This window comes from Furipterus horrens, unplaced genomic scaffold (assembly GCF_987537825.1).
Source record: "Furipterus horrens unplaced genomic scaffold, mFurHor1.1.pri manual_scaffold_1, whole genome shotgun sequence".
Taxonomy (NCBI): domain Eukaryota; kingdom Metazoa; phylum Chordata; class Mammalia; order Chiroptera; family Furipteridae; genus Furipterus; species Furipterus horrens.
This window is the reverse complement of record NW_028327171.1, coordinates 166518433-166544993: the sequence shown is the minus strand read 5'-3', so window position 1 is coordinate 166544993 and position 26561 is coordinate 166518433. Positions and strand designations below refer to the sequence as shown.

At 39.5% G+C, this 26561-nt stretch overlaps 1 protein-coding gene across 1 annotated transcript; it reads right to left on the bottom strand.

Moving 5' to 3' along the window:
- On the bottom strand, nucleotides 1-25909 carry CYBRD1 (cytochrome b reductase 1). Its single transcript, XM_090280721.1, has 4 exons — nucleotides 25629-25909; nucleotides 14138-14346; nucleotides 1770-1924; nucleotides 1-931 (listed from the first exon to the last, which is right to left on the bottom strand). Exons 1-4 carry the CDS (start codon nucleotides 25819-25821, stop codon nucleotides 631-633), a joined length of 858 nt encoding a protein of 285 aa, XP_090136847.1. The 5' UTR covers nucleotides 25822-25909; the 3' UTR covers nucleotides 1-630.
- Nucleotides 25910-26561: the final 652 nt, after the last annotated feature.

Below are 26561 nucleotides of genomic sequence, written 5' to 3'. Positions count from 1 at the left end.
ATTCAAGCTTCAGATCTCTCATCTGTCAAGTGGAGATAATAATAGTACCTGCCTCATAAGGTTAGTCTGGGGACTGAATGAGCTAAGATTTATAAAGTGCTTAGAATAGTGTCTGGCACATAGGAAGTGCCATGCAAGCACTTCTAAAAAATAAAAACAGAAACTTGAGAAAAGTGCTCTTTGAGGTTTGTAGAACAATTTATGCTGCTTAAGAATTCTGGCATAATTAGGTTTGGAATCTGAATCATCAAATATGCCAAAGCCCAGGGAAGCCTTGGGACTAAGCTGAGTTTTTGAAAAAGTGTCGGGGCTGCCAGTTTATCAGCTTTACCAACCAACAGACACGTTTTGAGCATCTGTTTCTCTGCAAGGCACAGGATGCTTTGGTCCTCAACACGCGGGAACAGAACCACAGGTTATAGCTGCAGTCATTTACATCAACCATCTGCTTTCCAGCTCAGCTAAGTTCGGAGTCCTCACTCAGTTCACACTCTTTCAAGAAATCCTACTTCAGGACTAAAACAAGTATTAACTCTATGGAGCTCAATCATCTTACGGCTAAATAGGAGAAGCTAAACCGCAGAGCTAGTTTTTAAAAGCAAAGTTACACGGCTACACCTCTACAACATTTCACATGGTGGATCTCTGGGCAGCCTCCTCGAGGGCAATGTTTCTTTTCCTTGCTGCGGTTTCATTGTTTAACTCTGAATCTGGTCTGTCCACATTGCCGAAGTTGATCGCCATGGAGCCTTCCACTCCCTCTGGAGTGCCTCCGTTGGGCTGAAGGAGGACAGAATTTGGTTCTTTGGGACGTTTCCATTGTGGTCTGGTGACTATCCAAAAAATGAGGGCCCCGAACACCAGAATCAGAAGGCCGAGGGTATTTGCGAAAACACCTTCTGGTGGCAACGTACTGTAGGCAGGCGTTTTCCTACAAATAAAAAGAGAGTGCCCAATTACAAAGAGAGTGAGACAGTAACATGCCAAACAGTTTAGAATTTATCTGTTCAAAATGCACACTGGTACAGCTTCAATGTAGTTCCCTTAAAGCTTGATATCAAGGAGAAATTTATGCTATAATTCACTCAATGGAATGGTATAAAATTGTTTAAAATATCATTGGTATGAAAATAACATAGCATCTGGAGCACCTGTATCACTTAAAAAAATGAAAAAAGGATGGCCCTGGCTGGTGTGGCTCAGTTGGTTGGGTATCATCCTGCAGACCAAAAGGTCACAGTTTCGATTCCCAGTTAGAGCACACGCCTGAGTTGCAGGTTTGGTTCCCAGTTGGGCCACATGCAAGAGGCAACTGATCAATGTTTCGCTCTCACATCAATGTTCCTCTCCCTCTCTTTCTCCCTCCCTTCCCCTCACTCTGAAATCAATAAGAGAAAAAAATTTTTTAATGAAAAAAGGATGATACAAGAATGTATCATCATAATTACAATAAATAAAAACATGCCCATCAAAAAGATTGTAAGGGCATGCAAAATTTCAATATTGTTTTAAGAGTAGTACAGTTTGTTGGACTTTTTGGCCCTTCTTCAAACATTTAGCAATGTTATATTGTATAATATAATAAATTGTATAAAATTATATACAATATTATATTTTATTATATATAATAAATGTTTTAAGCATAAATATTTAAAATTTTTGATGTTTAACAATTAAAAACTTTTATTACATTTTATTACCTTTTTCTAATGAACAAGTATTTACATTTTATAGCTTAAGTATACAATTAGGAAAACTATGTAACTCACAGGGAAAATATCAGTTTCTCAGTCACTCCCATAAGCACTGTTGCAATCACTGTTCCAAAGATGAGCAGTCCAGAATAAACATGTATGGGCATGAGAAGGGCTCGGACAGAAAGTGGAGCACAAGGAAGCAGGAAGACAAAAAAACCTAGAAGAAGCTACACATTGAAAAGTGCAAAGGTTATCATTTAATCTTAAGTTTTAACTACAGTAATTTAAAAAAAATTTTTTAAGCAATATGTGCACAACGAGAAAACATTTCATATAGAACCAAGGGCATAAAATAAAAAGTAAGTTTTCCTACTCTAGTTCTATACTACTCAAAGACAACACCTATTATCACCTTCTAAAGTATTTTTCCAAAAAATTCCTTGCCTATATGAACATGTGTGTGTGTGTGTGTCTATACATATTTGTTTTGCATCTTGTGTTTTTGGATATTTCTTCATATCCATGAATACCTAGTTTATTCTTTTGAATGGCTAATATTCTATCTTAAGGATATAACATAATTTATTCAGTTCTTTATTTATGGACATTCCTGTTTCCAGTTTTTTGCTATCATTACATTAACTAGGCTACAGTGAACATTCTGGTACTTGCTTGTTTGTTTATTATCAATTTCTTTAAGGTTGCCAAGTAGGAAGGGAAATAAAAAAAAAATTGAAGTCACTAAAACCAAATACAATACTAGGACACATTTCGTCAGGTCAACCTAAAAACCTATGAGGAAAGAAGTCGACATTTTTGTTTTATGAGAAAGAAATGAGTTCTACAGAAACGTTTTCTTCATTTCCTTGATAATTAAATCCCTGGCAGAATACCTCTCTGTGGAGAAGCCAGCAAGATCCCTATGAAAGCTTAACACCTTCCGTTTCATTTTGTTGCCTCACACTCCTTGCCTGTTAAATATTCTCTTCTCGTCAAGAAAATAAAGATGACTGAGTTGAGTTCAAAGGGACTTTTTTTTTTTTTTTCAAGTTCCTATTCAGGATCCACCACCCTCACAAAACAAGCATGAGAAGAGAGGAGAACGGGGAGACACACAAACATCACTGTTCATCTGTCCTGACTGAGATCAAAGGACTAATGGGGGTGCAGAAGCATGGGGACAGAAGGGGTCTCAGGCCCTCAACACGTTTAGAATCAGCACATAGGTAACGATCACGAATGGAGAGTAATCAAAAAATGCATCTGATAGGCTGGTTTGCATATTTTATTGTCCACTTAATGCCAAAAATGCCTGCGTACATTAGAATGGCTCGTGAGGTCCTCCTCGGTGGTTCAGAATGTTCCTAATCCTCCTTCAGACATCACTGACTTTCAGGTCACTAAATCCAGTGGACAGTTTTCAGACCTTATTTTCTGTGACTTCTCAGTAGCACCTGACACTCTTCAAACCTCCCCTCCCCCTTCAATGTGTCCTTTCTCATCCACCCATTTGCTAAGCCAGCAAGTGATTCCTTCTTTTATCCCTTATATCATTGATTTTATTTTCCAAACCCCCTCAATTCTACCTACTACATATCTTAAGAAACTATCCACTGTCTCACTGCTGCTCCTACTCCTCTAACCCCCTATCATGTCTCATCAGAAGCTCTGTAGACGCCTTCAAGCTAGTCTCCCTCTGTTTACCCCTGTCCAGCCTCCAATTCATCTTCTTGACCCTCCTCCAGGCAGCCTGACCTCCATCCTGTTCCTCAACTAAAGTGAACTTTTACCCACATACCACTCCATCCACCTTGAATATTCTCTCCCCCTCTTTCACCACAAGCTCATGACTTCGAGTCTTGGTCTGGCTCCCTTTATCCCCTCTACCATATGAGAGCTCTCCCAGAACACTCCACACCCACCCTGTCTGCCAAGTACCCAATGACCTGTCTTCCACTGTAAGCTTCATGAGGGCAGAAGGCATGTATGTCTCTTTGGGCCCATGCTTGTCTTGTGAAGCAATGTTATCACCCACAGCCTAACAAGGTATCCAGCACTAAGGTGAAATGATATGACCTTGACAATCGCTCCCCTGTTCTTCATCTTCATACCCTGTGATAGGTTTGTTTCTTGGGTCGCACGGAGTGGGGAGTGCAAACTGACCTCACAAACGTGGATGGATGATGCGCACGCAATTAGGCTTTGCGATTGCCATGCACAGCAGTGGCAGCTTTGTAACTGAGCTGCAAGTTGGCTGCTTCCCTTGCTCCGAGTGCAACTTCCTGCTCTGCACCCACAGCAGCAGCCAGCGCAGCCTTGTTTAGAAAGAGAAGCCACTTCCCCTTTCTCCCCTTAACCTAAGAAATCTGACAGAAACACATCTCTGTCAAAAGTGCATTTCTATGGCTCATGTATCTTTTTGACTAAGAATATGGAGGCAGGCATCTTTGTAAATCATAATAAGGACAGAGATCAGCTCCTATCAAAAGTGAAGAAAGCAAGCTTAGAATTGGTGTCTTTCCATTGGGAAAGGAACTGTTTTTTAAAATTTCTTGCTGAGCACACTTGGGTGATCGGTTCCGTCACTTCTATGGACAATCAATGCAAATACTTAAAAACAGCTTTTATGCAACTAAAAAATAAAGCTGGAATGGAGTCATTTTTTGCAGAATAGGAATAAGAAGCCACCCACCCGGCTCCTGAAAGAACAGCCAGAAGGGATCAAGAATCACGGGAGCGCTCACAACTGTGATGAGTGGATGCTGTTTGCTTAAATTAGTTTAAAACGTTATGTATGTATGACTTTTATGTAACATATGTGACTTATTTTTATTTCAAACAAAAGAGCTACGTGTTCAAGTCAAACAAAATGTAGTTTAAAAATTAATAATCCTCCCAGCCAGTCCCACCCATCCCACAATAATAGCAGTTTGGTATATACTCCCATCCTTTCTTTACTCATCTGCACATATATACTCCCCCCCCCCCTTGTTTCTTTCCTTTCCCCCCTCAAATGACATTTTCTATACACATTCCTCTTTAGTATTTCTTACACTGAAGTACATATCCTGGATTTCACTGTTGATCAGTAGATAGATCTACATTCTTTGTAATAGCTGTGCAATAGCTGATAATATGGATTAACCACAAATTATTTAACCATTCATTCCTTTATTTGGACATTTAGGTTGCTTCCCATTTTCTGCCTATACAAACAATGCTACATGAAATACCCTCCTTAGAGTTCCTTATGTAACAGCATTTTATTTCTGCTCCCCACAATGTGCAATTGCTAGGTCAAAAAGTAAGCATATTTAAAAATCAATAGACATTAACAAACTACTTCCCTAAAATTTTGCAACAATTCAATTTCCCACCAGGAAGTGTAAGATAGTACCCTCAATCTCATGCCCCTGCCAGCAATGAACTTGACTGTTTGTTATTTTGTTAATCTCTGGCGAGAAATGATTTTTTACTTCCATTTCCCTAATTTTTCAGTAAAGTTGGACATTTTTTCATACACTTGTTGGTGATTTAATTTTTCTTCTTTAAACTGCTTGTTCAAATCTTTTGTTCACTTTTCTATTAGGTTGCCCTTTTATTTTAATTTTTAGGAGTTTTGTGCATTAAATACATTAATCCTTAACACATGATGTGATTATTTTCATATCTCTTTGCGAAGTTTCTTTGACTTTGATGTTTTGTCATGTATAATTAAAAAAAAATTATGTAGTCAAATATGTCTTTCTTTTCCTTTATAGCTTCTGGATTTTGGGTCAACCTTATGGCCTCTCCCTGCCCATATTATACAAATTATATGCCTCTTAATTTTCTTTTTCTCTTTTAATTGGCTTTAGTTGTTTTATATTTAGACCTTTAATCTATCTGGAATTTTTTTTTGTCTAAGTGGGTTGTCAATTATGATGGTAACATTTATTAAATAAGCATGTTTTCCCCACTAAAATTAAATGTCATTGTGTCATACAGTTCTCATAGATGCTTGAACTGTTTCTGTTCTCTCTTTTCTTTCCATGTATGTATTTTATTTATTCCTGTGTTAATAAGTTGTTTTTAATAAGGCAAGTCCCCATTCACTGCTTTTTAAAAAAATTTTCATGGTTATCCTTGGGTATTTGTTCTTCTGCATAAAGTTTAAGGTTTTCATTAAAGTCATATTAAACTTAAGTATTAGTTGAAGAGGGAAAGATATTTCTACATTAACTTTTCTCTTTCAGTAACATGGTACTTCTCTAATCATACGATGTTTTGTTTTTCAATAAGATTTTATATTTTACATATTCTACATGTAGAACTTATATACTCATTGCTCATTTTATTTCTAAGTGTTTTATAGCTTTTAAAACCCTTATTATAAATTGATTCTACTGCTTATTCTAAGGGTTACTGTAGTATTGGCAAAAAGGTATTGGATTGTGCATGGCTCTTATAACCAGACATCTTCCCAAATTCTCTTATTACTTGTAGTCATCTCTTGGGTTTTTAGAATATATTATATGATCTGCTCACAGAAAAAATAGTTACAAATTTTCTATTTTTTTTCAATTTTTTAAATTTCAGCTTTATTGAGATATAATTGACATAAAATTATAAGATATTTGAAGTATACTTTATAATGATTTGATATATGCATACGATGTGAAAGGATTCCCTCCCTTTAGTTAATTAACACATTCATCACCTCACATATTTATCTTATTTGTTATTGTTTTAACACAAGTTCTACCCTCTTAACATTTCCAGTTATACAATGGTGCTATCACAACGTTTTATATTAGATACTCAGGCCTTCCATATCATATAGCTGTAGTTTGTATACTTTCTAACCTCTTTCTGCTTCCTCCACCCTCATAAAATTCTTACTCCTTCCCTAAGATCTGTTTCTCCCGTAGTCATTCATCTTAGTGAATGACTATTTACCCATTTCATGCAAGCCAAAAAATGGTGAGTTTTTCTTACCTCTCATATTCAATCTATAAGTAAGTGAAGTTAGTTTTATTTCTAGTGCCACCTTTAGACATAGGCAGAAGGAGGTTCAAGATTTTGCCCCAGGGGACCCCAATAAAAGTATTTGCTTGGGAAATTTTCTAAATCTCCCCACAAGTGCCTGGGACAAGCCTGGGCTGGCAGTGCCACTCTGACTGGTTACTGCAGTCTCTATTACTCTCCTTTGGGGTTCTCTACCTGCCTTTACATACCAAACACATGTAGGGCCCATCAGGTGCTTCCAGAAGCTTTGGAATTCGCACCTATAGAGTTATCCCAGCCCCCACGGAGAGGCCCTAATTCCGGTGAGCCATCCCTGGTTCCAGTCTGCTGGGCAGATCTGTCCCACTGGCCTCTGTAATGCACCATCAGAATAAAGCTGACACACCAGTTTGGAGCAACGAGCACTCCTGTTGGATACAGGACAAGTTCAGGGCTTGAGATACATTATAGTTTATGTGTAGGCTCTGGCCATCTGTGTTCTGACCCAGAAAACACCTCTGGTTTGTACTATCTGGAAATGACACAGGTGGACGCAGCCAACTCTTACCCTCCATGTCCCCATGGCACAAGTCAGTCCCCATGACACAAGTCAGGCAGGCACTCCTTCAAAGGTGGCCATGCTTCTTGCTCTCTAGGGCCTTCAGACCTGTCCTGCAATGCCAACAACTGATGTCCTTTCTTGCCTTCAATTGATGTGAGGGATCTGTGCTTTCCTGGGTTGGTCTTCAATCACAATAGATGATCATTCCTCATACAAATAAGACCACTCTTCTGACTTGTCTTTTCACTTTCTTAATATTGTCTTCTGAAGAACTCAATTTATTGAATTTAATCAAATATATAAAATTTTCATTCAAAACTAATTATTTTTCTGTCATCTCTAAGAAACATTTGCCTATCTCCAAAAAGTATTAAGATATTCTTTTGTTTTCCTCCTAAAGCTTTATAGTGTTTTCTTTAACATTTAGATCTACAGTCCATTTGGAAATAACTTTAGTATCAAGTGAGATTCAAGATTTATATTTTTATATGTATATGTAGTTGAGTTAGCATCATTTATTGACAAGTACATCCTTTTCCCATTGTGTTGCACTGTCACTTAACATCATAAATCAAGTCACTATATTTATGTGTAGGTTTGGTTTGGCCTCTGTAATCCATTTCATTGTGCTATTTCTCTACCTTAGTATCAACACCATACTGTATTAATTATAGTAGCTCTTTAATAAATCATGGTATTTGGGAGTTTAAGTCCTTCAACTTCGGTGTACTACTTCAACAAATTTTCTATTATTTACACATATATTTTTTTCATTATCTTGCACATTAGTTTAAACCTTTAAAACAAAGTTGAATATCAACGGTAGCAAGCGTCTATGTCTTTTTTTTTTTTTTAATGGAAATATCTTCAGTATTTCATAGTTTAAGCTGATGGCTGCCGTTGGATGTTGATAAAGGTGTTCATCATCAGAGCTGCCACCTGAGATGTGAAAGTATGTCGTGCACAGTAGGGCCACATCTAAGAGGAGTTTGTTTTATTCCAATGTACTGAAATAGTTTAAAGTATTTCTCCTTGAAGATCAAAGATATAAAACAATCTGGACTTGATGTCTTTCTTTTTTTTTTTTTTTTTTTAGTGATATATTTCAAGTGACCTTGCCAAATTCTTCTAATGTTATTGGTTTGTTCAGGTTTTCTGATTCTTCTTGGGTCAAATTTGATAGTTTATATTTGGCAAGAAATTAATCCTTTTTCTTTCTTTAAGATTTTAAAGTATATTACCATATATTAAAATTTAATAGCCCTGGCTGCTGTGGCTCAGTGGATTGAGCGTCGGCCTGCGAGCCAAGTGTCGCTGGTTCGATTCCCAGTCAGGGCACATTACTAGGTTGCACGTCAGGTCCCCAGTTGGGGGCGCGAGTGAGAGGCAACCACACAGTGATGTTTCTCTCCCTCTCTTTCTCCTTTCCCCTCTCTCTAAAAATAAAATAAATAAACAAAAAATAAATAATTTTAAAAAGATCCTTAAAAAAACAAAACAAAATTTAATAATCTATCCTAATTTTGAAGTATTGTATCTGTGATAATAATTCTTTCTCATTCTGAATGTTGCATATTTCATTATTTTTTTAAATCAGGTTTGCAATGGTTTATCTATTTTGTTTTAGTTTTTAAAAGAACCAGCTTTTAATTTTATTTACATTTCCTTTTATTTTTTATATACAGTTGTGACAGGCTGAATCAAGACCCAAAAGATGTCCATGCCACAATCCTTGGAAGCTGTATGTTATGTTACTGGCAAAGACACTTGCAATTGTAATTAAGGTTAGGGATCTTATGACAGGGAGATAATCCTGGGTTGTCTGAGCAGCCCAATCGAATCACATGAGCTCTCACAAAAGCTGGAGGAAAAAGAGATGAGAAGGAATAAGTCAAAGTCCAAGCCAGTGAGATGTATTCAGGGCACCACTGCTGTCTCTGAGAGGGAGGCAAACACAGAGAGAACATCAGAGCTGAGGACAGCCTTCAGCTGACAGCCAACAAGGAACTAGGTAACTCAGTTGTACAACCGCAAGGAACTGGATTCTGCCAATAACCTGAATTAGCTTGCAAGGTGATTATATACCAAAGTCTACCCATAAGAGCCCAAGGCCAGACAGCACCTTGATTTTGGCCTTGTGAGAATCCAAGCAGAGAACCAGCCAAGCCAACCAGGACCTCTGATATACAGAAACTGTGAAGTAATATAGTTGTGCTGTTTTAAGCCATGAAGTTTGTGGTAATTTGTCATGGCAGCAATAGTGAACACTAACACAACTCTTGAAGGCTTTTTGGGAGGGGGGGTGTCTTTATTTATTTTTCCTGGTTTATTTTGCTATTCTCTTTTAGGTTCTTACGTGAATACTTAGTTTACATATTTTACATTTTCTTGCCAAAAAGGTATTTAAGCCTATATTCCTTTGAGAACTATTTTAGATAAGACCCATAGATTTTATTTTATTTTTTAAGTATATTTTATTATGTTGTTATAGTAGTCCCAATTTTTTTCCCTTTGCTCCCTACACCCAGTACCCTCCTTTCCTCCAGCAATCCCATACCCCTTAGTTCATGTGCATGGGTCGTGCATAAAGTTCTTTGGCTCCACCCTTTCCTGTATTATTCTTAACTTCCCCCTGTCTATTTTGTACCAACCAATTATGCTTCCTAATCCCTGCACCATTTCCCCATTTCTCCCCCTTCCTCCTCCCAGCTGATAACCCTCCAAATGATCCCCATACCTATGATTCTGTTCCTATTCTGGTTTGCTTAGTTGGATTTTGTTTTTATTTTTTAGATTCAGTTGTTGATACTTGTGAATTTGTTGTCATTTTAGTGTTCATAGTTTTTATCTTCTTTTTCTGAAATAAGTCCCTTTAACATTTCATATAATAATGGCTTGGTGATGATGAACTCCTTCAGCTTTACCTTGTCTGGGAAGCACTTTATCTGCCCTTCCATTCTAAATGATAGCTTTTCTGGATAGAGTAATCTTGGTTGAAGGTTCTTGCTTCTCATCACATTGACTACTTCTTGCCAGCACCTTCTTGCCTGCAAAGTTTCTTTTGAGAAATCAGCTGATAGTCTTATAGGTACCCCTTTGTAGGTAACTCTCTTCTTTTCTCTTGCTGCTTTTGAGATTCTCTCTTTATCTTTAGCCTTTGGTATTTTAATTATGATGTGTCTTGGTTGGTCCTCTTTGGGTCTAGCTTGTTTGGGACTCTCTGTGCTTTCTGGACTTGTATGTCTATTTCCTTTGCCAAATTAGGGAAGTTTTCCTTATTTTTTCACATAAGCTTTCAATTTCTTGTTCTTCCTGTTCTCCTTCTGGCACCCCTATGATTTGGATTTCGGCACGTTTAAAGTTGTCCCAGAGGTTCCTGAGCCTCTCCTCATTTTTTTCAATTCTTGTTTCCTCATTCTGTACTGGTTGACTGTTTTTTTCTTCCTTATGTTCCAAATATGATTTGAACCCCGGTTTCCTTCCCTTCACCATTAGTTTTGTGTGGATTTTCCTTCGCTTCATTTAGCATAGCCTTCACTTCTTCCCTTATGTGTCTGTCACCACCTTGTGGCACTGTATGTGGGGGAGGGATCTGAGAGGGAACAATGCCACTTGCTCAGCATTCGCCCCTTTTCCAGGTACTTCCTTCACTTCTGTATGGGACTGGCACCTCTCTAGCTGTTGCCTTGGCTGTTGTTCCCAGAGTGTGTGTTCAGAAGATTCAGAAAGTAAAAAGACCTAGGAATCCTGAAATGCCAATTCAAAAGATCCTATGCACCCCTATGTTCATAGCAGTGTGATTTACAATAGCCAAGTGCTGGGAACAGCCCAAGTGCCCATCAGTGGATGAGTGGATCAAAAACTGTGGTACATTTACACAGTAGAATACTATGCAGCAGAAAGAAAGAAGCAGCTCCTATCTTTTGTAACAGCATGGATGGAACTAGAGAACATTATGCTAAGTGAAATAAGCCAGTTGGTGAAAGACAAATATCATATGATCTCACATATAAGAGGAATCTAATGAATACAATTAACTAATGAGCAAAATAGAACCAGAGACATGGAAACAGGGAACAGACTGACAGTGGCCAGAGGGAGGGGAGAGGGGAATAATGGTGGAAAGAAGGAGAAGGGATCAGTCAAAAACATGTATGAATAACCCATGGACATGGACAACAGGGTGGGAACTGACTGTGGGAGTGGGGGGTGGGCTGGGCAGAGGAGGGCAAAGGGGGGAAAACAGGGATAACTGTAACAGAAAAACAATAAAAAATAAAATAAAATTTGTTGCTGGTAGATTTAAAAATTTTTTTTTAAAGTAAAAAGAAAAATAACTGGAATCCAGGCACCCAGAGACCAGCAATGTTAACATTTAAGGGCACATCTTTCTAGATGTTCAAAGAATGTCTCTTCATATAACTAACTCAGTAAAGACAGTTATTCAGTCCATTTTAGCTACTGCACTCAGCAGCACAGAACCCTGCCAACAGGGAAGCTACAAAGAGCCCAGGGGTGGGGGTTTCACTCTGTTCCTCAGTCATCTTCTGAAAATGCTCAAACACAGCTGAGGGATCCGGGGACATCATGGAAACAACACAACCAAGTGCTTTTGGGGAGGGCCCAGGACCTGGACAGGCTGGGTATGAGTACCAGCTCTGCCATTTCCATGTAACCTATGCGTCCTCAGCATCTGCAAAAGTTAAGTCACCTAAAGGACTATGTGAGGAAACCGGAAATTTCACACAGTGCTCAGGATCTAGAGCCCTGCATTGTGAGGCGGTGCAAAGGAGGGGGAGCAATGCCAGAGGAATGAATCACTGGAAACAAAAGAGACAGCTGAGAAAAATCCTGAAGAGATGCCAGTAAATCAAGAGGTTCCCCAAAATGCCCTGGCTGGTGTGACTCAGTGAGTAAGGAATTGCAGTGAGAAGTGAAAGGCTGAGGGTTTGATTCCTAATCAGGGCGCATGCCTGAGTTGTGGGTTCAGGCTTGGTTGGGCATGTACAAGAGGCAGCCCATGGATGTTTCTCTCTCACATTGATGTTTCTCTCCCTCTCTTTCTCCTCCCTTCACCTCTTCTAAAAATCAGTAAATAAAATCTTCTTAAAAAGAGGATCCCCAAACCACCTGTCAGCACGTCAATGCTCCCTGCTGTTGCCATCCTGCTCTCTAAGAAAGAGGGTCCACCAGCTGGTGGCAGTGGAGGAAGCTGTCTCCCAGATGTGGGGCAGTGACTGAGCAACTGAAGGAAAATCAGCCTGTGGACAGGAGATCTGAGCTAGGCTCAGTCATACGCTTTAAGATACATATGTACTTCCCTCGCTCCTTCTTGATCAGGAAGATCATGTTTGATGCAGGGTTTTCTCTGTGCTTCTCTCCTGTATGCTACCTTTCCATTCCCCAGTCCCTACCTCCTAGGCATGGTAATGTGAACTTAAATAATTAATAGTGTCCATATAAATATTAACTTTAATTAACATTTAAAAAGCCTTAAGCAGAAAAATGACAAATAAATGTCTGATAAGCAGTCCTTTTTTGAAAGGTCATGCATTCATATATCTTAAGATATGCCTTGTGATTTTGTGGGTTCACTCTAGTTTCTTACTTCTTCTATATCTACAGAAAACTATAAAGTTCACAACGATGTCCCAAATAACATAGTTGAATATATACTGTACTAACTAAAGAAGGGAAGTAAATCAATATAGTTAACGAAGATTTTTCAACAAAGTGGTTAACACCATACTTTTAAAATTTACCTTTTCTTTAGTGACCTAGAATAGCCAAATCCCTATTACACTTCATTAACATGTTTAAATACAGTGCTCTCAAAAGTATGTGTGTTTAGTAAGTGAAGACAGAGGAAAAATAAGATAAACACTGAGTCTTCAAAATCTAACAAAGAAACGATATAAATTCATCTTTTGAACTCATCAAGTTAAATCTAGGAAATAGAAGTGACAGATGTGGGAAAGAAATCTATAGCTCTTGTCTATGCTAATTTATTCAGCACATAAAACTTGAAGTTTCAACAACCACAGTCTGGATGCTCTCAGATGGCAATTTCCCTATATACATATGACTGTATTTAGAATCTCACAAACTCATACACTGAGTTCTGCCGTTCCCGAGCCCACCACCCCAGGGGAAAATACTTACAACGGAAACAAGTGGAACAAGGATTAGTGGGAATGAGAAGATAATTTCCCAACAAACTAAGAGGGAGGATTCCCCCACCCCTCCAAAACCAGAACTATCTTTTGGAGGGCGGGCCCCTTGTAGTACGGGATTCCCCAGTTAGGTGAGTGTTCAAGGAACCCATCTTTATCAGTGTACCAGCTGGTGGTGTTGTGGTGAGAGGCTGCATTCAGCTTTAGTGAATTTGTTTAGAAGACTCTTTCAACACATCTGCCCGTTTCATGATGGGTGATTTACGAGCACACCTGCCCACGCCACACTGAGTGTTCAGCAGTTTTTGACAAAAAGCAGCACGACCCCCGTACCCCACCCTCCCTATTCACCTGATCTCACCCTGAGCAATTTTTTGTTTGTTTGTTTCCCTGATGAAAAAGGTCCTCAAAGGGAAACCTTTTGGCCAATGTGGAAGAAGTCAAACAAAAAATGGCACCAGCACTAAAAGGCATCAAAATGGACAAGTTCAAAAACTATTTTGAGCAGTGGAAAAAAATGTCTTGATAGGTGTATTATATCAAATGGAAAATACTTTGAAGGTGACTAAAGTTTAAACATGTAAGAATACATACACAATTTTTTCTAAACAAATTCCAGCTTTGGGGGTTGCCCCCTGTATTTATCTATAGAAGACATCTACAGCATTTGAATTGTTTTACTTTCTACATCTTGTTTATAAATATGCTGAGACACTGACCTGTAACACATAGAGTATGACAGCTGTCAGTCCGATCCAGCTATGCAGACTGTACATATTGGGGATATTCAAGGCATTGTGGAAATCAAAAACAGCCACCAGAGAAATAATTGCAAGAACGGCTGCAATGGCGTTTAACCCTGCGTGGATGGATTTCATCAGGAGCTTGCTGCATTTCCAGGTCCATGGCAGTCTGTAGACAATGATGGCTAGAGAAAGAAGAAAGGGGACAGCATGTGTTTTGTTTCTTTTTTATATATTAACACAAGATAAACATTATGACACACTGAGCACTCCCTTCCATTAAACCCTTTTCTCTCACCTTTTACTTCTCCCCGCTTCCCTGCCTCTCGATGGTTTCCGCTTGGGCTCTTGCTGATATCTCCTCTACTCCCGACTCTCTGGCTTACTCCTGGACTTTTGCCCTTCTGCACACTCTGTGGGTGACTTCATCTACTCTTTCACTGAGATGCTGCCTACATGGCAGGGACTCCCAAATTTTCATCTCTGGCCCAGAACTTTCTTCTGACCCCCATACCCACATTATCCAATGGCTTTTGACATCTCCATATACATGTTTCCCAAATATCTCAAACTTCACACATGCAAAACTAGATTCTAGTTTCTTTATATAAATGTTTTAGTTTAATAAGAAAAAGGCAGACTAAGGATTATTAAAATATGCAAAAATATTTAAATAGACAAAAGAGTATATCCAAGTGGCTAATACACATAAGATATAAACCTTATTATTCAATAGAGAAATGCAAATTAAAATCAAGTGAGAATACTTCTACCACATATCTAAATGGCTAAACACAGAACATACTGAGTATTGAAGAGAATATGAAGCAATCAAAACTATCATGTTATGCTGATGGGAGTTTAAAATAGAACAAAACACTTTGGAAAATGAGCAGTATCAGCTTCAGCTAAACTTACGCATACCTTATGGTCCAGCAATCCCACTCCTGGGTATATAACCCAAAGAAAGAAGTTCACCAAAAGATATGTACGAGAATGTTATTAGTAGCACTATTTGTAATGGCCCAAACCTGAAACTCCCCAAATGCCCATCCCTTAATAGAATGAATAAATAAATTGTAATATATTCATTCATACCATGGAATAATAGAATGCAGCAAGGAGAATAAATGATTTATAACTAGAACTTCACCCAACAACATGAATCAACTTATAATGTCAATCCCAAGAAACAAGACATAAACAAATATATACTGTATGATTCAATTTATACAAAGCATACAAATAGGCAAAATTCTTCATGTAGATTAAACTTCAACAAAAAAAGATTTTTTTTAAGTGTCCTGCTTTAAACAATGGATTATATGGCCACCTGAACCAGCTTGCAACTAAGTAGTTTTTCTAAAGACAATATCCTGCCTCTACCCACTCTCACCCCACGCCTGCAGTCCATGTCAAAGAAAATTTAGATATCTGGAAAGGTATGGCAAACTGAAAAAGTTTAAAGAATCCTTCCTTTGAAAATGCATTTCACTATATCAGCAGTGTATCATTTATATTTCTTAATTCCAGCAAGAAAAATAAAACCCTTTCCCACCAAAGATATTTATAATTTAAATATATGAAACTTCCTAAGATCATAAAACCCTAAGGGCTTATTTAGTTCCTTTTCAGACAGAAACACATCAAAACTTACAAAGACAGATGTGAAGTCAGCCTCTTTAAATCTTCCAGCACGAGATGTCAATTTTCCTTTTCTTTGGTTCCATTCCAACACTTGACAGCCCTCATCATTATGACAGTATTCCTTTTATCTCATCTGAATTCTGATGGATTGTTACTTACTAATTTTAGTGTGTACATGGGTACCTTATAAATGTTGATTGATAATATTTCCTTAATGACATGGAGACTTTTGGATAGTCATTTCTATATTCAGTTAATCCTTTCCAACCATTTAATAAAACAGCTTAAAGAGCATACTTTTAAAAGCTAGTTCAAGACCCTTTCTCATTGTTACTTCATCCTCATGACGGCAGGAAACAACCTCATGCTGTTTTTCCTTATAACCTCAGAGCCTAGGACAGCCCAGCACTCAAAGTATGTACTTCTGTATTTTTTTTTTTTTACTCTTATTTTGAGATAGTTTTAGATTCAAATGAAGTTGTAAGAAATAATACAGAGAGCTCCCATATGTTCTTCACCCAGTTTCTCCCAGTGGTAACATCTTACATAACTATGACACAGTATCACCACAGGGAAATTGATATTAATGTAATCTACTTGAGTTTATTCAATTTCACTAGCTTTATTTATTGGTGTGTGTGACCCATACGTATTTTTAAATAAATAAATGTAAAGCAGTTTCTGCAGACTGATTGAAGTTAGAAATCAGAGTGATGTCTACTCAAACACTGCAGATTCCCTGCCACATGCTTTTACTCCCCTGCTGATTCAGCGGCTAACCCTGTGTAATTGTCTCATTTTTAAAGAATGTATATGCCTCTTTACCCAATGACTTAGTTAGTGACCTTTTATCCACACTGTGGAGCCTTTTTCAATCTGTGTAATCAGGTATTAGTAACATAATGTGTGATATATGAAGACCTAATAACATGTCTTTCCATGTCCTGGCTTAACCTCTTTTACGCGCACCCCACCCCCATGCATGCATTTACATATGCAACTGCCTAGCCCTTGCCAGGTAGTAGGTAGCATGCTAAGTGCTTTACATGTTTACATTTTAATTTTCGCCTCAACTCTGCAAGGAAGGTATGATTATGATTAAAACCGCACAGAGGAGGAAGTTGAGTTACAGAAAGGTTAAGAAGCTTGCTCTGTCTCAATTAGTGTTTTAAAATTAATGTTCTTGTCATAATCATCATCCTATAATCCAAGCTCCACCCCTACGAGAAGGAATCTTAGATGAGTAAACTTGAAAATATTGTAAATAACACTCAGGATGTGTTTGCTTGAAAAGCAAATTATGAATAGTAAATCATAATTGCTTTTTCTCCCCAATCTGAATCATGTAACATCAGAAATTTGCAAAATCAAAACTAATCTCTAATGTTAGAAGTCAGGAGTCATTATCATTACTGAGAGGAGTTACAGGGGTTACTGGGGGGATTCTGGTGTGTGGAACATTGTTTCATGACCTGAGTACGAGTGTGTTTGTATTTTAGAAAGACATCACTTATGATTTAAGTACTTTTCTGCATGTATGAGATTCTTCAATAAAAAGTTTACCTAAAAAAATAGTTATCAAAACTTCAAAGACAACTGTGTTCCCAATGAAGACTTTTTAACTCTTCTCTGTCCTACCAGCGTCAGAGAGAAATGTGTCAAATATTCCATAAAACTGAAATCTATCCCCGTTGAGTATGAAAACTTGATTTTAATATATTTTGTTTTCTCAAATGTTTTCAAATTGGTTGCATACTGGCTTTCCTTCTCCAGTAGTAGCATGAACAGAGCATGATTTAATGTTTTATTTATGATTCAGGGTAATCAATAAAACACATTGTCCTATTACTATGAAAGTCAGCTCTATGGGCTTCTGCAGGAGGAGAGGTGCTTGCCTCTGATCCAAATGAGCCCAGACAACTATGGAGTTTTAGCCCCTGGGTCTAGTTTAGAGTTCTTTTATCTTCTCTTTTAGTTTCTTGCTCAGGTTAGGATGTACGCCTCCAACCTCTTCCCTCTCTCCTGCCTTATCTTTTATTCGTACCAGCTCTAAGTACTTGCTTACACATTTTTGTGCTGGCAAAAATCTCTGCATTTGTTCAGTTTGGGTGGTGAGCACATAGCGATCTGTTTATTATTTTTTTGTATGGTTTAGTTTCAAAATTAAAACAACATTTTTGTAAGCTTGCAAACCCATAGCAAACTAGTCTCGACGATTAAATACGCAGCTTGTGGAAATCTGAGGGGCTCTCCTGGGTGAAGCACAGAATTTTCAGCATTTATCCTGGCTACAGAGAAGCTCTGCTGTATAGTTGAATTTGCTTCAAAACGCTCTCTGGATAAATGAAGGATATTTGCAAAATGCTGTATTTTCATAAGGTGTTTACATGCTTTAAAAATATATAAATGACCAAAATGTGGTGGACCTCAGGAGAGAAAGGCAACCTTAACAAATCAAACCACATTCTTCAACAAGAATTTGTTTTTAACACATAAAAAACTGCTTGGAGAGGAGAATTCAAATATTTCTTGCTTCTTTGGCTTGGCACTTACCTAGACACCATTCCTGAGGTTCAGTGGGAAGGAAGAAAAAGGTCTCATAAACCCATGAGGAGGGAAAATCCTATCAAACAGCTACTTGTGACTGAAACAAGAGTTTTCTGTTAGAGATCCTAGCTGGCAAGACCATTTTCCCCAGGAAAGGAAAGGAAACGTGAACACATACAGATGCTTGACTTAACGATGGGATTACATCCAATAAAGCCATCATAAGTTGAAAATATCATAATGCATTTAATATATCTAACCTACTAAACATCATAACTTAGCCTCGCCCACCTTAAACATGCTCAGAACACCTACATTATTAGCCTACAGTTGAGCTTTGAAACATGCCTGTGCATTCAAAGTGCTTCACAGCATGAATGCCATTAAAATAGAGACATTTAGAGAATAAAAATCAAGGAGGTGATTTGGATGATTTGGAAGATTTATTTTAGCATCTTAGCACTAGAAAGATTCCTTTGAAGTGACCAAAGTCCTCACAAAGTTGACAGGTTGTACCAGATAGTGTATGAAAAGAGAAAAATTCAATTAATTGACTAGACCTTTACAAATATGCACAAATTTAGTGTTTTCAGAAACATCAGCTATATTTTTATGTACCTTATATCAAAATATTATGACAGATCAGAAATAGTACTGGCTCTCATATTACCTGGTTGTCTGACCCTAGCCAGGCATTTGATCTCTAAAATTAGAAGTTGGACCTAAAATCCCAGTCAGCTCTAAATATTTAGGACTCAGGTTTTCAAAACCAAAACCAAAACTTGGATCTAACAAACTCAAACAGGAATAGCCTATAGAGTTACAGTGTCTAGCATACAATAAGGTGCTATATACCCAGTCCACTTTATCTGTTTACTCTATATGTTGTTCTTGCAGGTACGACCCTTAGAAAGATTGGCCAAACTTTCATTAATTTAGTAAATATTTATTGACTGCATAGTGCATGTTATACAATGTTCTACACACCATGAACACAAGCAAAGCCCTTCCCTTCAGGAAGCTTACTTACACTCTAGTAGCAGAAGATAGACAATAAGTGAATAAATAATTCAACAAATCAGTGGTCAATAATTTGGATAGCACTGTATTTTGAATTTGGAGTATATATGACATTCTAATGAATTGGATGAGAATTATGGAGGAAGAAGAGGAATCAAGGATGCCTGTATAGCTTTGTCATGAACATGTAGATTCTAGATTTTCAAATTCTTTCATCTCATGGCACACATAAACTAATTACTAAAATTCTGTGGCACACCAAAAAAATATGGTTTTTTTCTGATCTGACAAAAATAGGTATAATTTTGACTGATTTACAATAATAACAGTAATAGTAGTAATTACCTACCCTTTTTGTGCCAAAGTGACTTTAAAAAAAATCAGATGTCTATACTTCTATATAAGGATTTCTGCTACCAAGAGTTAACCAATAAGATGCAACTCTATTATATAACCTATGTATTTATGGTTTAAGACAGGGCATTCATACTGGACAGCTATTATTTTTGACTGTTGTCATTTTTAATTTTTTAAAATTTAAACTTAGATTTAAATTTTTTTATCCTCACTTGAGGACATGCTGATTAATTTTAGAGAGAGGAAGAGAGAGAGAGAAACATCAATGTGAGAAACACTGATCTGTTGCCACTTGTATGTGCCCAGACAAGGGATAGAACCCACAACCTAGGCATGTGCCCTGACTGGGAATCGAACCCTTGACCTTTCAGTTTATGGGATGACACTTCAACCAACTGAACCACAGCAATGATTTAATGAAAAATTAAGTCATTCTTTAATTTGACAATCTAAAGGAAAAGAGGTCAGTGACCCTGATTAAATAGTCAGGTATTGCATGTTTTAAAAATTCTTGTGGCACACCCATTGAAAATCGCTGATCTAAAAAAGTTCCATTCACTGAAGTAGGGAAGCCTCTGGGAGGAGTAGTTTGGAGGACACAAGGAAGATTAAGAGTTCATATTTGGACATGTCTATCTGACATCCAAGAAGAGAGTTTGAGTAAACAGATGAATATTTGGGTCTGGAATTCAGCAGAGAGGTCCAGGCTAATAAAAATATAGGTGAGTCAAGTAAATGGATGGTGCTTAAAGCCACGATACTGGATGAGATCACCAAGAGAATGACTGTGTCAAGAAAGAAGTGGTCAGAGGCCTGAGCCTTGGACACTCTACCCTTATCTGATTGGAGATATGATCAGAAGACGCTGAGAGGAGTAGCCACTGAGGAGAGAGGAACCAAGAGAGTTGGGTGTCCTCGAAGTCAAATGAAGACAGTGTCCCAAGGAGGAGTAAGGGGTCAGTTTTGCCACACACTGCCTTCTGGTCAAGCAAGATGAGGACTGAGAACTGACCACTGGAATTAGCAATGTGGAGGCCACTGGTCACTACGTTCAGAGCAATTTTGGTGGCGCAATAGAAGTGAAAGTCTGACTAGAGTGGGTTCAAGGGAGAACAGGAGGAGAGGAGGAACAGGAGACTGCAGGTATTGACAACAAGCTGCAGGCCGGAGCTGAAGGGGGGATATGGGGTCACAAGTGTGGTTGTTTTTAAGATGACAGAAATTATAACATGTTGGAAATAATCCATGGGGGGAGAAAACTAATGATGCAGAAGGGAAAAGGGAGAATTGATGAAGTGATGTCCTTAAGTAGACAGAGAAGGCGCAGATTCTAATTTGGTGGCAACACTTTGAGCTTGAGGCCTTCAGAATCAATATGCGGATGTGATGTAATATGATGCCCATTCCTTTGAGCGTTCACTAAACCAGCGCTTCCAAGCTGGCTCAGCAGGAGAATCGCCCATTGGAAGGGAGGGCACTTTTACTTTAGATACTACTGTTATCATCACACACGAGAGGCTGTACAGTTGCATTTTGTTACTAACAATATGATGATCGTACATAAATGAACACTCATCCTTTCAACAACTACTTATTGGCCTACTCATACCTGTTCTTGGTGTTATTCTAGGTGCTGGGGATACAACAGTGAACAAAATAACTATGTCCAAAACATTTTTATTAGTTAGGATATAAAGAGATCTCATGCCTTTATTTATAACAAAAATTTTGTTTTGGGTTGCCTTTAATGCCCTTTATAGTTTGTGAAAACCCTTGTTTCCCTAATATTGAAAAGTTTTATTATCAATTGTGTCCCCAGGCTGGTTTCGGAGCAGGTGTTTGGGGCACTTTCTCCATTATCATCTTTGCCAGGTTTTACTCATGAACCCTTTCAAATACATTTAACTGATCTTGAAATGTGGTCACTTTTGGATACAGCAATAGGATATCTCAACTGCCTTTTAAGAACTACTCTGAATTTATTTTTGTTAGTCTTTTAAATGTTACTCAAGTGTAATTACATTCTTTCACAAAACCAACTTGATATCATTATACTATTCAATTTCTCTTCCATCAGGTCATACAGTAAAAAGAGTACTACAAGTGGAAAAGTAAGGAGTATAGAATTGCTGAAACTTCTTTTCGCTAAATTTATAAACCTGAATTTTCTACCTTTTACTAAAGAACACATTCCACCTGTTGAACCTTTTAAAAGGTCAGCTGCCACTTTGAGAGCATTCATTTGTTTCAGTCTTCTGTGCCCTTCTTTTCAAGGTCTGTTTCTCTGATTTCCTGGCAGTATACCTATTTCATGGGAAACATTCCTTTTAGAGAAGCACAAAGCCTCTTCTAAAGTTCTCTTGGAAACTCTTCCTCATTCATGTTCACTAGACTTCCTAGTAGTTTAAGTTTTTATTTTGGTTTTAGATATTCTATAGTCTGTCATACTTTATTTTAGAATACAATTATTTTCCAATATATACATGGAGAAATAGAGATATTTATTTTGTAACTCTGTTAGCCTTGCTTGCTTCATACCTTCTTAAAGGTGTCAAATGACTCATACTTGTTCTCACATAGTTTCCAATACTGTTTACTGTGTATTGCGTTTGTAAAGCATTTTATACTTGGAGTAATAACTCTATGTACTTTAGCTTCCCCTTCCTCATCTCTAAATATTTGTGTATTACAGAACTCAATTACATTATGCCCATTATTAGAGATCTGAAATAGCATAGCCTAAAAATTTTCTCCCTAAAGCAATGCCCCATAGGAAAAAAGTCAGTTATAACATGGCTAGTCTGTAACATGTGTTTCCCTCTGGTCTATAAAGTCAACTATTTATTCCTAGTCCTTCCACAAGAGCCTTCCTACTGTTGGATGTAAGAAGGTGAAAGTGAGCCAAGATGTCTAAGAACTCGAGAGGACTATGCATGTGCCTGTATTTATGAAAAAGTTTATGTTCATGTCAATTAAATGTATTATGTGGTTAAATGCTTTGCAATATCTGGAATCTAAATCATAAACAGGATGGGCAATGTTGACAGGAGAAAAATTCCAAAATTAATACAGATGCAGTAACTGAGCTTAAAGAAAACAAGGTTTGCAGCAGAGGAAAATTTCCAAAATATCCGCTTACACATTTCTGCCCCAAAGTGAGTATAACATTAAGAAAAGTCCAAATTTTAGAGAACTAGAAATCCTTTTGGGTAAACTGTAATTAATTCTAATGTGAGTGAAGAATTCCAAAGTGTATTTTAGATGAAGCCTTTTGCTTCTCTGAAAAGAATGTTTTGCAGAAAATAAGCATATTTGCATAAAAACGGAGAAATCAACCTTGAAAATAAGGCCACGGAAAACACACTACTTTGTGGATAAATTACTCAGCTGCTCTGTGACTCAGTTAATTCTTATGTATATGAAATAATGCACTTAGTGGGCACACACACAGTACTTGTTTTTGGAAACTTGTTTTTGACTTTGTCTCTTCTTTGGTAAGTCAGGATACAATTAATTCCACCTGTGTTTCCCTTGTCCTTAATTATGAGGGGAAAATATTCCACAACCTCTCAAAAGTTTGTTGGTATTAGGAGCTTCTCTGAAGAGTTGGTTGGAAGAGATGAAGAGCCTGTTTCTACCAGTTGGAGCAAACAGAGGTGTTGACAGGTCTGGCCAAACTTAAGGGCTCCACCATGAAGGAAAGAGTGCTTCTGATGACAGCGACTTTGGAACTTGAGCATGTGTTTCTCATTTTAGTTTAATGAGAAATAACCGGGATTTATGCAATGAAATAACTCACACCCCAGTGCCAATCTCACACTAGGGAAGCATGCAGACCTCGGCAAGGCATTAGCTATGTTGGCTATCACATCTCAGAGGGGGAGGATGTCTGCCACACCTACCGAAGGCTGCAGCACAAGTTTTAAACAGAAAGAAAACATCTTGGCTCAGTGGGTTGAGCACCAGCTTGCGAACCAAAGGGTCTCCAGTTCGATTCCCAGTCAGGGCACATACCTGGGTTGCCAGCCAGGTCCCCAGTTGGGGGCATGTAAGAGGCAACCACACGTTGATGTTTCTCTCCCTCTCCTTCTCCCTCTCTTCCCCTCTCTCTAAATATAAATAAATAAAATCCATAAAAAAGAAAGAGTTAAAATAAATAAATAAATAAAATCTTTTAAAAAGCTTTCTTTAAAAAAATCTTTTCTACAGGAATGAGGTGGGCACTTCTCTGTTCACTTGTTTGTGGGAAGTGAAATATTGGTGAAGGAAAGGCAGGCTGCTCAGAGGCAAGGCTAGAGGTTTCACTGGGTGAGTACCTGCTTCCAAACCCTTTCCACTTCTCATCACCCCAGTCCACTGCATTCTACCTGTTTTCTAAAGACTCTCTCTGCCAAGGCCTTGGCTTAGTGTTTGGAAAGTGGTTTCAAATACACGGCACTAGCACCACCAGCTAGAGGTTCCTCCAGCCAATCAAAAGCCTAAGGAAACTGTAAGGACATTATGATAGGAGGCACTATGTGACAACATAAACTGCCAGTTGTTGTTCATTGCCAGAGAAGCATGGGAAGGGGGTAGGCAGGCGAAATCAGTGAAGGGCATCAAAACGTTATGACAACTTCAAATTATAAAATAAGTAAGTCCTGGGATGTGCTATACAGCATGGTAACTACAGTTAATGATAATGTATTGTGTGTTAGAAAGTTGCTAGGAGAGTAGATCTTAAAAGTTCTTGTGACAAGAAAAAAATTATAACTGTGTGATAATGGATGATATAACTTACAGTGTTGATCATTTAGCTATATGTACATATATCGAATCATTATATTATACACCTAAAACTAATATAATATGTCAATTATATATTCAAAAAGAAAATACACTGCCATCGACTGAGCCTTTCCTTCCTCTGCTCCAGCCTCCTCCAAAGGAATGCAGGCCCGGAGCCAAACGCAAACGCAGCGGACCTCAGGGACAGCGGGGCAGAGAAGCCAAACAGCCTCAGACCCCTGCGGGCATCTCCCGCCCCGAGTTAGTGGCCAGAGCCCAACAGGAAGCCCCGAAGGGGAACTTTGCCATCTGCAGCCACATAAACAAGCTGGGCTCAAGACTGAACAGTCAGTAACCAAACAGGGCCGCGAAAACACCCTTTGGAGTCCTAGCAGTTTCCCGGGCTCGGCTGAGTTTAACACTCAGAGCATCAGAGCGGGTGCTCCACTCACCAGGCTCTGCCTGACCAGTGCCTTCAATCAGGGCTGAGCACGTTACAAGAGGCAAACTCTCGCACTCATTTCCACCCCCAGGGCCTCGCTCTCCTCATCTGCAAGCCAGAAGCAAGTTCAGCGAAAGGCCTCGCCTGGAGAGCGGCTTCCCGCCCCTGACTACGCAGGATCCGCCTACAGGGAGCGATTTTTCTCCGGAGTGTGGGCTTGGGGTCAGGCCGCTCAGGTAGCCTCAGGAAGCCCGGGTTCTGGTGTAGCTGGGAAGCCTCGCGTGCGTCCCAGCCACTCGCTGCAAAGAGTTAACCAAGTGGGGTCGGCGCGCCTGGGCCAGCTCAGCCCTGCGCGGCTGGGCTCCACCGCCTCCCGCAAGTAGTCTCAAGCGGATCACCGGTCCCGCGCGCCCTGCGCCAGCGCTGCCACCCCCGCGATCGCCCATGTTGGCCACAGTCTTCACCCCCAACCCAGAGCCCCCTATGGGGCCGAAGTCCGCCCACCTTCCTCTAACCGCCGCGGCTCTGGGGCGCGCTTCGCACCCCGATCCCAGGCCACCGCGCGTCCTGCAATCTCCCTCAATTCCTAGCTCGCTCATGTCGACCCCACTTGGTTGGGACTCCGTACGGGACCCCCAACCTGCGCCTCCCTCCTCGCCGCCTCCCAAGAGGTAACCAGTACTGTACCGATGCCCTGGATGAAGACGAAGCCAGTGACCACGAGCACCGGGTGCCAGTTAAACTCCGATGCGCCTCCGTCCCAGCCGAGCCCCTCCCGGTAGTGGAGGACCCAGATGAGGGTGAAGATCACGGACAGGAAGCCGACGAGCAGCGCCGACACCAGCAGCCCCAGGAAGCCCCTGTAGCCATCCATGGCCATCAGTGTCCCATACTCCAAGTTGCGGCAGCCACAGGAACTCCGCGAGGCGGCAGCAGCCTCAGTACTGGCCTCACAGCGGATCGCGGGCGTAGACTTTTTGGAGCAGTCTCCGCCCGGGAGGAGGGACTTTCTTGAGGGCCTGCGGGGGGTGTGGGGCCTCTATGGCGTGGGTAGCTGGCCTTAGCTCGGAAACCCGTCCCTCCTCAGGGTCCTCGTGGCGGCCGGGAGCTCTAGCCGCGCAGCGGCCCGGCATCCCACCTTGCACAAAACTTGAACAATCGATCCAGTTCGTTGAGAGAGCTCGGATGATACCATACCCACTACTTTCTTTTAACTCTTCCCGTGTCTCTTCCTTATTTGTGGGAGGCTACGTAAGGCAGTGGTGCGCACTCCTGGTTAACAGGCCAAAGGGGTCCGCTGGGAGGGGTTGTGACTGTATGATTTTGATTCACAAAACCTCGGAGCCCATTCCTAGAGGACTGGCTGTCTTTGATGTCAAAAATGAACCAAGGAGGAACCTGTGGGATGGAATGGGCTTGGTCCTACCTAGCAAGGAAACTGCTGGCAGTTTGCCCTTTAGAGAGGGAAGACAGACACCTCCCGAACCCTGGGCTTGCCTATTTACTGTGATAAAATGGATCTGAAAAGTACCTGCATGCCCAAACCAATGTGGACCAAAGCCCCTCCTTGAAGTGAAGCTCAGTCCCTACCCTCTTTGCCCACGTTACTATCACCCTTCT

Coding starts and splice junctions, on each gene's coding strand:
- CYBRD1 (XM_090280721.1), bottom strand. CDS start 25,821: ATGGCCATGGATGGCTACAGGGGCTTCCTGGGGCTGCTGGTGTCGGCG. Junction 1,925..14,137: donor TCATACTCTATGTGTTACAG/GTCAGTGTCTCA, acceptor TTCAATGTGTAG/CTTCTTCTAGGTTTTTTTGT. Junction 932..1,769: donor GAGAAACTGATATTTTCCCT/GTGAGTTACATA, acceptor TTTTATTTGTAG/GAAAACGCCTGCCTACAGTA.